This window comes from Mesoplodon densirostris, chromosome 2 (assembly GCF_025265405.1).
Source record: "Mesoplodon densirostris isolate mMesDen1 chromosome 2, mMesDen1 primary haplotype, whole genome shotgun sequence".
NCBI classification, from domain to species: domain Eukaryota; kingdom Metazoa; phylum Chordata; class Mammalia; order Artiodactyla; family Ziphiidae; genus Mesoplodon; species Mesoplodon densirostris.
The window spans coordinates 156,502,785-156,514,884 of NC_082662.1; the positions used below are offsets into that span (position 1 = coordinate 156,502,785).

Below are 12,100 nucleotides of genomic sequence, written 5' to 3' on the forward strand. Positions count from 1 at the left end.
ACAGGGTTAAGATTCCTCAACTCAAGCACATGAACTCTTCAGAAGGCTCAGAGGTCTGGTGTGGATACTTACATTGGTTTCTAAACACAGATTTCATCATCACAATTCTTAGGATAAGATCCAACATTTTTAGTTTTTCTTCAAAGGTGAAGAATAACACTGTGTAGACCACTCCATCCCTGTCTTAGATTTTTACTAGAATTCCAATCATTTCCTAGTTAGGTTTTAAACCTCCCAAGGTATTCTAATTCATAGTTAATTGGTTCTGTCTAAACCTTCGAGAAGCCCTTAGTGCGCAACCAAAGGGTCCCTACTAAAGGCACAAGTCTTGCCAATACAGAAAACAAAGTCTAAGCATCAACACTGTATCTACCTGTCCAGCTGACACAGCCAGCTCTAAAATATTTTCAACTGAGGTTCTCAGATTTTTGAGCGCTACAATACCTGAAAATGTCAATTTCATAGAGCCCTTAGTCTTCCATTAAGCAGGACATAGGTTCTTTTTATAAGTTTGTTGAATATAACTCTACAATATCATTCTAGAAAATAAGTATCCTAGATCATGTGTATTATTATGACAAACAATTGGATTTATCTCAGAAGATTCTTTCCAACTGCTCATGATTTTAAAGTTGTAAATTCAATAAGTAAGTTAAATAGATTTTTCCCAAATCTCTAAATATTATCTCCCTCTGAGATAAGTAGTTCCAATTCTCTCTGAAATTCATACCTGTCAGTAGGGTCTTCAAAAATTTTCTGCAGCCCAGAGGAGAGGCTTCCACTGACATTTGGACTGGAGTTATGCTCAGTGAAGCGTCTCAGTTGCTGTTGTATTGGTGTAGGATTAGTCAGAGATTTGGTAATATCAGCAAGAACACGAGGGAGAGGTCCCAATTTTGCCACGGTTGCCTGTAGGAAGGAATTTTCACCCTAATTGGATAATAAGCATTGTGATATCCACCACAGATTGTTTTTGGGACAACGATGCCCATTGATGGAGGGGTGGAGGTTGGAGGGAAGGGTAGGTGTTTGCATATGGGAGTGGCAGGTTCATAATGCATTGTTATGGAGCAGCAGAACCATGGCGTCGAGATGAATGGAGGAGGCGAAACAAGATGCAGCAGACATTGAGGAAAGAAAGGAAATAGAAATTAGGATTATGCAAATAAAAATTAAAAGACATGCTCAAAACAACCGAACTATTGCCATTCCAACTAAAATAGACATGCAAAGCAAACTAAGTCTTTGGGAGGCTGGTAGATTAAGGTGGGGGAGGGTAGGGGAAGAACCAAACACCTTCTAACCAAAAAGAACTTTAAGACCAGAGGATTGGCTAGTGTGATGAAACTTCCAAAGAAAAGGGATCATGTGAGGAAAGAAATGCATGCCAACATACAAGAAGGTGTTGCATTCAGGGGTCCAGAGCACTGCAGGGCACACAGTTGATATTGCCATCCACTAGCCATTTAATCTTGGGAACCCTGACCTACTGCCAGCTGAGTTTGCATCAGCAAGACAATTTTTTTAAAAAAATTTAAACAGCAAAGTTATGACACATCTATGAGATGTGTCTAGATAGATGTACTGCTGGTTCCCAGGACCAAACAGCAATTAAAAAGGAGAACGTGTGCTTACACAGCAAAGCCTGTTAAAAGACCTTGACCCTGAATAAACCAGGTTGATTTCAGAAGATAACTGTATCTGCATCCCACTGATGCAGTTATTTAGTGAAGAATAACTTTTTACGATTTGCTTTATCCATCTCAAGCATTTTTTTCTTTGGGGAATTCTCATTCTCATGGGGTCTTATGGGAACCTTCATCCATTAGGCAGTTTTACATGGCTGCCTCTGGGCTTTTGGTGTCTTCTCAACAGACTCTTCTACCCTGCTTAAATGAGTACAGATGCCATCTGAAGAATGTCTTTACTTGCTTGACTCTCTTGAGCCATGACTCATATCCAAGGAATTTACCCTCAGCAAAGCTGCAACTTAAAATCTAGCTAGCATTTCTAAAAGTTAAGAAGGGGTCCTTGAGAATAAGAAACAGTTTATTATTTTACAAATGTTTTGGGCACCCTACCATTTACATTTCCTCAGGAAAGTGGTCTTTGTTAATAGGTTTTACTCCCCGCTCCCTCATTTTATTGGTGCAATGTTTTTAAAGATAATTGGGGGTGGTGGTGGTGGTGGGATGAATTGGGAGACTGGGATTGACATATATACAATAACATATATAAAATAGATAACTAATAAGAACCTGCTGTATTAAAAAATAAAATAAAATTCAAAACATAAAAAATGTCTGACTCAAAAAAAATAAAGATAATAGGAAAATGGAGGAAAACAAGTAAACAAATTCTTATCACAGAAAAATAACTTTGTTTTTTGAAGTTATTCTAACATACCACCACAGATATTTATAAAGTAGCTGTAGCAAACAAAAACATCAATAAATAATTATTGTGATAAACCTCGCCAGAATCTGTTAGACTGTTTTCCATAACAAATTCTATTCCTCTTTGCAAAATTCGAGAAGGAAGAAAATGATTGGCAAGAAAATGATTGGTATATATTTAGTTATTAATATGATATACAAAAAAATTCTTAGCTTATAGTCAGAAAATAAATGATTAAAATGATAATTGTTTTCTCTATTCTTAATTCACATCTGCAGATGAAAACATCAGGATTTTCAGATCCCACATAACTCTATAGGTACTAATAGTTATGTTAAACCCTCTGACTTGCATGATAAAAATAAATCTCATGGTAAGTTACTTAAACACGATAGTCTCAGTATTTTTCTAAGCCCACACTTCCATTAGAAATTACTACATGAGGTTTCATCTCACTCTACTATACATGAATAAGGCTTCACACACCAATATTTGATATTAGTTTCTAAGCAAATACACAAACATATTTGTTTATAGAAATATATACTCCATTAATTCAGGTAACTACTTAAAAATATATGTTAATAATTTTGTGGCTTATTAGAATTTCCTGGTTTGTAGGGCACATATTTTACTCAGAAATCATTACTATTTCCTCCCAGACTTCTAGGGCAAAAGGTTGCTTTCAACAAGCAGAAAGCATGAATGTGATTCCTCTGTAGATATTCTCCAGAATCCAGGTACATTAGAGTTCTCTACCTCCCATCTCCTGTTACCCTTCCCACCTACTTTACCTTATCAAGTTGGGAAACTACTTCCCACAGTAAGGAATGCAAAACTGAAAGCTCTCGGCCCAAATCAATGTAACCATCAAAGCCTGGGGTGTTTGAGATGGTGTCCGGATTAGAGATCTCCAAAAGAAAGCGCTTCATTCCACCCCATTCGTGTTCTAAAAAATCATTCATGAATGCCATGTATTCCTCTTTGTTACCAAATCTGAAGTAGAGGGAGAGAAAATGAGAAAGAACATATTCAGGAAATATGAATTGAATTGACTTTACACAGAGCTATAAACTTTTTTATTTTGAGGAGGTGACTAATTTGTTTATTATCTATAACTGATAAATACTAAAACATACTTTCTTAATATTACATTAATAGTCAAAAACTTTGAATTGCTTTCTATTCTCTATAGGGTAAAGACAAAATCCTTTTTTCCTGGTATTTAAAGCCATTGTAAACATTCATTATCAGTATAAACCTTCAATATCACTAGCTTCTTCAAAGTCCCCCAAATACATTATACTCTTTTTCTTCTCCAAGCCTTTGCTCATGCTATTTATTTCTACTAGAGAACTTCCTCTCTTCTTTGCCTATCTAGGTTCTCGCTATCTTCCAGGCCTAGTTTAAGTCCATAAAACATGTTCCAAAATAAACTAGAAACAATTTTTACAAGAATTGGCTCAAATATGGGTAAACATGTATATTTCTCTGTTAGCATATATAGAGAGCACACAAAGTTAAAATAGTGCACTTCTAAAAAGCCACATGCTAGAAAAAAATGTATCTCATTGAGGTTCTAATCTTTTCCTTCAATTCATTGCTATTAGAAACTTGTACTTAAGCTTAAATACTGAGTAAATCTGGGATCGATTTTGCCAGTGTGAATTGCTTCTCAGTGATTTCTTAAAATTGGTTTCTATAAATTATAAAAATTATACAAACTTAAGAAAAAATTGAGAACAATGAAAAGTGGAAGGAAAAAAGGGTAGGTGTACCCATTCCACCACCCAAACATATCTGCTATTACAGTTCAGTGCATTTCTTCTCCAACTGCTTTCTCCTAACTTCTTTTGAAAAAGTTGAAAGCTACAGAAAAGTTGAAAGGATATACAATGTATACCCATATGCCATTCACCTATATTAACCAACCGTTCCCATTTTGCCAAGTTTGTTTTCACTCTCTCTCTTTTTTTGATTGAACCATTTTAAACTAAGTTGCAGACATAGCCTCTAAGTACATTAGCACCTATTTCTCCAGAATAAGGAATAACGCTTACATAAACCAATGCCATTGTCACACTAAAACTTTTAAAAGACATTACTTATAAATTATCTCATATATAGTTCATATTTAAATTTCACCAATTGTCCCCAAAATGATTTTTATAAATGTTTTTTCCAGTTCAGATCCAATTAAGATTCAAGCACTGCATTGTCTCTTTTAATCTAGAACAGTCCTCCCTCCATCTTTTCCATTTTTCATGATATTGACTTTTTGAAGGGGCCAGGTCACTTGTCTTAGATAATGTAACCATAGAATTTTTTTTTTTTTTTTTTTTTTGCCGTACGCGGGCCTCTCACTGTTGTGGCCTCTCCCGTTGCGGCCTCTCCCGTTGCGGAGCACAGGCTCCGGATGCGCAGGCTCAGCGGCCATGGCCCACGGACCCAGCCGCTCCGCGGCATATGGGATCCTCCCAGACCGGGGCACGAACCCGTATCCCCTGCATCGGCAGGCGGACTCTCAACCACTGCGCCACCAGGGAGGCCCGTAACCATAGAATTTTGACTGATTGCCCTTCCCAACGTTCCTATACTTAGGTTTTTGTGTTTTCATGTTGTTGGGATAAAAGTATATGCACCATTTGGTATCCTACCTCTTTTTGGCTGGAGGTTTTTTTTTTTTTTTTTTTTTGCGATACGCAGGCCTCTCAGTGTTGTGGCCTCTCCCGTTGCGGAGCACAGGCTCCGGACACGCAGGCTCAGCGGCCATGGCTCACGGGCCCAGCCGCTCCGCGGCATGTGGGATCCTCCCGGACCGGGGCACGAACCCACGTCCCCCGCATCGGCAGGCGGACTCTCAACCACTGTGCCACCAGGGAAGCCCTTGGCTGGAGTTTTTAATAAAACTTTTCATTTAATATAATTATATCTTTATCATTTTGCATATTATTGGTTCTTTGTAAACACAACTTGCAGTGGCTGCAAATATTCCACTGAATGCACAGACTACTTAACCATTCCTCTATAGTGAATATTCAAATTGATTACAATTTTTTTGCTATTTTTAATAATACCACAATGAAAATTATGTAACAAGAGTTATGAGGCACCCCACGCTCATCCAAAGGTTAGGTCTCATGTACTTTTTAAACAATGTTGTTAAAAAGTGGTTACGGTAGTGACACCTACTTGGCAAAGTTGGCCAGGTTCTGGATGACCTTGGCAATTAGAGTTAGAGTCCGAGATGTGCGATCATCAGGATATTCCTGCATGAGGTTGAAGAGACTGGGAGACATGATGGCTGGGCACAGAAAACGGAGAAACAACGAGGCACTGATGAGCCGCTCGCTGATGTCTTGCTTGCTGCGGTTCAGGCACTGCTGCTTCCAGGATGCAAACACTTCTTTCAACTCACGAGGGAAAACACTGGGGAAGGAAGAAGGACCAAATATAAAAGTACCATAACCCAAGAAAGCACAGGTGATCCCACTCTGGCCCAACAGAGCCAGGCTATGAGGAGGGCCTAATAGAGAGAGCTTCTGTCTGATTCATGCCTGAGAAGTGGTGGAAAATTCATAGACGTCCAGATGGAGAACAGAAACCCAAAGCTACAAAACTCAGGAATTAGTGTAAACTTAGTTTTGCAAAGTGGGAAAATGGCATGAGGCTCCCGACTAAATCATTTGGTTTACTACAGCTCATCATAATCTCTCTAAAGACTGTTCATCAAAAAGCTTCCAAAATCTCACCAATTGCTGGGGTTAGAATAATGATCAAAAATCATTAACACATTTGTTTGACACTAGTAAATATGTTTAAAAGTCCTTAAAATACTTCTGGTATTAGAGGATGTGGTGCTAATATTCTGGGGAAATATTATATTTATGTGGATAGTTCAGAGCAACTTCTGCTTACAAGAGAGGTTTAGATTCTAGACAAAACTGTATTAGGGAAACTTTCAATTTTTCCCATAAGTCCTTCCTTTGGTTGGGAAATAACAGTTAACACTGTGATAACTCATATTGAAAAACTGAAGTTCCAATAGCAGGGAATGAAGCACCGACAGCAGCTCACCAGTAAGAGTTGATGATCTTGCAGAAAGCCAGCTCACAGCACATTTTCAGGTTGCTCTGATGGTCTATCAGTTCGCTAGATGAGCATTTGCTGGGATCCACTTCACAGTTTTCATCTGACTCATACAAAGCTTTGATGAACTCCCCTATTTCAAGAGAGAAGATGACGGACAGTATAACTATAAATAGTGTCTTCCTGAAGAGAATAAAAGAATGTAGGATTTCTGTACTAAAATGTGTAATGGGGAATTCGTTCTGATGCCTGACATGGAGGGCACAAAACACCGTTCACGAAGGGTTACTGCTCTGGAACCCAAGAGGTACCACCTCCTATACGTCATGTTTATTTTCCTTACTCTGGAAGTGGAAAAACAGCACTCATTAACATCATCATCATGGTATTTACAAAAAGAATAATGAAACTACTTTAAAAAATGCTACAACTTTAAATCTTTTATCTGAAACCACAAATATATTTAATTAGCAGGAACTCATTACTTATTCTTATTATAAAGCCTCTTTACCTTATGAATAATGTTGTTACTATTTTAGAAGAATAAATAACCCAAGTCTGAATGATTAGCCTACCTATGCTTTTAATTGCTAATACTGGTGCAAACACATATTCAAGTAAGGGTCTCTAGGCCTACCTCTCTTAATGGGGATAGTCATTCAACATAGCACAAAGCACAGCATCTCTTTATATAATTTGGATGTTTTTCCAAATAAATTTAGCTTAGACGCCCTGTTCATATATCTTAGCCTCTATAGAGATATGCCCAGTATTTCCTGTAAGAGCAAATCCTTACCTTACCCGTTTATCCTCCACCATGCACTATACCATGTATTTGTTCTGTTCTATGTTTCACACTGTTTTGTGCTTATTTGTTCACACGCTTGTCTCATCTTCAGGATGAATACCATTGAAGGTCAGGGACTGGGTTCTATTCATGTTCAAATCCCAAACCTATTAAACAGCTTCCAAAGCACTGCAGGGGCTCAATAAATATTTGTTAGAGATGGTAGTATGTTTTTATTTTTTGTTTTTTCTAGGTCTTTATGACAGAGGAGTAGAACTTTCACAGCTCCTTTTAAATCTGCTTATATTAACTGAAGTTCAGGCTAGTTATTAATAGATTTCATGAAAGTGAACAGTAATTCCTATAAAAAATTAAGTGGCAGCAGCAATATCAAAGAGCATTTTCTATCAAAATGGTTAGTACTAAGATTAATGAAAGATTTAAAAAATAGCTGTGATAGAGGATGGGAACTGATTATTTGGAAGAACAATGCTTGGAGAAGAGGAATCTAAGTGATGCACAGAAAAGAGAGTGGTGCAGAGAAAAAGTAAAGGCTTTGGAGCCAGAAAGATCTAGGGTCAAATCCTGGACCCATCACTTAACCAACTGTGGGGCCAAGAGAAGTCACTTAACTAGTCTGAGTTTTGGGTGCTTTATTTGGAAAATAGCATTAATCACTCCAACCCTCTAGAGCTATGGTGAGGATCTGAAAATAGTGCATGAAGAGAAAAGTGTCTGATATGGTGCCTGGTACTTAGTAGGGGCTCCATATAATAAGTACTGTTATGTACAAACTTTGTAAATTTAAAATAACTTTTCATAGAGTGAAATAATCAAAATTGGTAAAAGGCTTTTAAAAATGTTTACCAACTCTCACAGGATTTCTATTGAACATGTTCTCAACATCACCTATGTTATGTGCTCCCACAGAATTCACCTCATTTAAAGAGTACCTGAATTTAAAAATAAGCCATCAATGTCAAATACTTCATGTAAAAATCAATCCACCTCTAAATTTATATCATTAATATTCAGCTTATACCTAGGTGAGTTATACCTATTCCAGGAGATAATAACTAATATTAATAAATAACGTGAATTTTGAGAGTATTTTTCTTTTATTCTTCAAGAAAAGAACCAAATAAACAACTCAAGGGTCCAGAAGTAAATTAATTGTCTAAAGTTTTTTCTTTTTACCTGATTATGATATATTTAAAATCCTCCAAACTTGAGAAAATTCTTTTCACTTTTGAAACTGTAACCTGGGACTTTCCTGGTGGCGCAGTGGCTAAGAATCCACCTGCCAATGCAGGAGACACAGGTTTGAGCTCTGGTCTGGGAAGATCCCACATGCCGCGGAGCAACTAAGCCCGTGTGCCACAGCTACTGAGCCTACGCTCTAGAGCCTGCAAGCCACACTACTGAGCCCACGTGCCACAACTACTGAGCCCGTGCGCCTAGAGCCCGTGCTTCGCAACAAGAGAAGCCACCACAATGAAAAGCCCGCGCGCCGCAACGAACAGTAGCCCCCACCCCCTGCTCGCTGCAAGCACAGCAATGAAGACCCAATGCAGCCAAAAATAAATAAATTAAAAAAAAAAAGAAACTGTAACCTATGTCTGATAGTGTGGAAAGTACCACATTGAAAGATGAACTTTTATAGATCTGCACCTAGAAGCTGTTTAGCTGATCACAAATTACTGAGACAGATGTAATGATCCCGTCATGTCTGCTCTCCTGTCTTTAAAAAAAAAGATCAAGGACAAAGAGGATGGGTGTTCAATATGTTGTTTAAATTTGAGTTTGTGCCTAGAATGTTCCATGGTGTGTTTCATTAACTCATTATTATCTAGCATCCAAATTTCATGTATCGAAATAAGCCGCTAGGTACAGACATATTATTGCTAAAAGGAAATTTGCCTCTGCCACCAATGATGGAAATTAGGCCTTTTTAGAGACCTTTCTATATGTCACAGAAGATGGTGTTTCCTGTTGATCAGATGCATCAACATGCAAACTGATTTCAATTAGAAAGGTAAAAGGGGTTAACAGATGAAAGACTTAATTTAAGTCTAACTGAGGCAGAGTCTGTACACAGTAACGCTTTTAATCAAGATAAATGAAGACTGGCTAAAAGGCAGGTAGATATTGTTTAATATGACTGGCAACTTTTAACTCAATTTTCTCTGAGAATTCTTCAGGTAGCCTGCAAATAACATCTATTTTTTTTTTTTTGCCCAATGTGTACGAAATACAACAAAACTTTAATTATTCAGAGTGCTCAGCTGTATTTATTAATTTGATTTTTTGGTTTACTGAGATTCACTGTGAAGCCTTTTTATTTAAAACTTCTCATAGGGACTTCCCTGGTGGCGAAGTGGTTAAGAATCCGCCTGCCAATGCAGGGGACACGGGTTTGAGCCCTGGCCCGGGAAGATCCCACATGCCGTGGAGCAACTAAGCCCGTGCGCCACAACTACTGAGCCTGCGCTCTAGAGTCTCCAAGCCACAACTACTGAGCCCACGTGCCACAACTACTGAAGCCCACGTGCCTAGAGCCCGTGCTCCACAACAAGAGAAGTCACCGCAATGAGAAGCCCGCACACCACAACGAAGACCCAGTGCAGCCAAAAATAAATAAATAAAATAAATTTATATATATTAAAAAAAGGCTAACTAGAAATATGGGGAGTTAGATGGGGAGAAGACAGTAGAATTTCTTTCCTGAAGAAGCTTACCAATTAATTTTGTTTGTGCTCTTGGAAGCAGTATCCATTTTCACCACCCTGGTCCTTGCTTTTGGGTTACAAATATAATAGAGATTTTTGTAGGGTTACTTGAATTTCTTCCCCTGCTCACTGAATCAATTTTCAGGTCTCATTGAGCCAATCAGCTATTTAACTATTAACTGTTCTAGAACAGTTAATAATTAACTGTAATGATTAACAAAGGACTTGTCTCTCCTTTTCACTTCAGGAATTATTTCATTTGGGAAGCCTATTTAGCACACTGATGGTAGAATATGAATACCTGATTTTTAAGAAGTAGATGGTTAACAAATATCTACACCTTTATCTCCCCAGAATAGAGAATACTGTTTGAGATGCATCATCATTGCTTTTTATAAGGCAGTGCAAATCATTAAAGCAAACCATGATATGTAATTTATGATATGACTGTATAAGCTTTTTATGTGAAACTCTGATTCTGTACCTTTCCTAATGTCAATGAAAGTCCATTTTCACTAGTCTTCTTTTAAATTCCTATTAGATCTTAAACTAAAGCACATGACTTAGAGAAAAGAAATAAATATGAAGATAGGAAGCATGAGAAGAAAAAATGTACTTCTCCAAAGTAGGAATTAACTGCTACTACAGTGAGTCCAGCATAGGTAAACACAATGGTCCTGTTTCTTGAGCAGTCATTCACTTTTTAGCCTGTGCAACCTGGCTCCTGTGCTCCTGAGAGCAGTCCCAGTCATCAAAATGCAATAGCCATGTTTTCTTTTTAATCTTTACTTTCCTCCATCTCTGACTCTATTGATACTTTTTTCCTCTTGGTGTCTAAGACACAGTATTTTCCTGGTTTTCTTTCTTTTTTTTGCATGTGTGCATGCATGCTTCCTCTCTCTGACCACTTCTCTGATTCCTCTGCGTCCTTCTACACCATAAACCAGGTGCACTGTTAGATCTGTCTTTGGCCCTATTCTCTTCCTGCTCCTGTAATCTTGTAGTTTCATTGATTCCTTCCACATGGGTAACTTAGTCCTAAATTTTCATCAGCCAGCTAGACAGATGTCTTGGGATTTCCTATCTAGAACCCCTGGGATTTCCTACTTGAACTTCAAGTTGAATACATGTGAAGTGAAAATATCATTTCCCATTCTTTCAAGCCTACTACTTTTATGTTCTCTTTCTGTTAAGAATCTCATCATCCTTCTTGTCACTCACGAAGGCCCCAAATTCACTGTAATCTTTGATCTCCTCCTCCACCACGCCCTGCCCCATTCCCACAAACTGAAAAGTTGCCAAGTCCTATTAGCTCAACTTCTTTACTATTTCTTAGATCCAACTTTTCTCTTACTCTTGGCGATTACCTCATTCAGAGTTTTGTTATTTCTTGCCTTCCTTATTATAATGGCTTCTTAACTGGTCTCTGCGTTCAGCTGCTTTCTTCACCAACCCATTTAAATCACTCTGTTAAACTGATTCTATTAAAAACACCCTGCTCAAAACTTCCAGTCATTCACCAATGATTACTGTAAAATCTACACTCCTCAGCCAGGCAGTCAAGGCCCTCAACTCATTGGTTCTAATTATTTGTCTAATCATTTTTGTTGTTGTTGACTTGTCTTTTTCACTTTATTTTCCAGCTAATTGGCTATATTCCAAACATGCCTGGTTCTCTGGTACCTCGATACCTTTTTGTTCATGAGGTTCTTTCCATGTTAATCCCTGCCATTTCCCTTGTCCAATCTCTGCTTTTATAAACCTTGCTAAACTTCGAGCTACACACACATCATAAATGTCACAAGGGAAATTTTATAATTCCATCAGGTATAATCAATTTCTTTAATTATTTGAAAAGGCACAGGATTCTCTTTCTCTTTTTGGTTATAGGGATACCTTATCTTTCTTATCTATCTATATTGTAAGCTCCCTAAGGGCAAACATTTATCCATTCATTCATACCTTATTGTCTATTCTTGATAGCCTCATGTGACTGCTGAGCACTTGAAATTTGGCTAGTGCAAACTGAACGTGTAATAAATATAAAATGCACACAATTTCAAGAGTTAGAATGAAAAAAGTAAAATACTTCATTAAT

At 37.8% G+C, this 12,100-nt stretch overlaps 1 protein-coding gene across 5 annotated transcripts in view; it reads right to left on the reverse strand.

Annotated features, from left to right (window-relative positions):
* Positions 1 to 12,100, reverse strand: part of RASAL2 (RAS protein activator like 2) — a 381,568-nt gene that overhangs the window by 17,248 nt on the left and 352,220 nt on the right. For all 5 annotated transcript variants that reach the window (XM_060091210.1, XM_060091208.1, XM_060091209.1 and 2 more), the window contains exons 10-13: positions 6,475 to 6,619; positions 5,590 to 5,826; positions 3,192 to 3,393; positions 731 to 909 (exon numbers count right to left, since the gene is read on the reverse strand). In XM_060091210.1, coding sequence (XP_059947193.1) covers positions 731 to 909; positions 3,192 to 3,393; positions 5,590 to 5,826; positions 6,475 to 6,619 — 763 coding nt within the window. The remainder of the gene's footprint in view (positions 1 to 730; positions 910 to 3,191; positions 3,394 to 5,589; positions 5,827 to 6,474; positions 6,620 to 12,100) is intronic.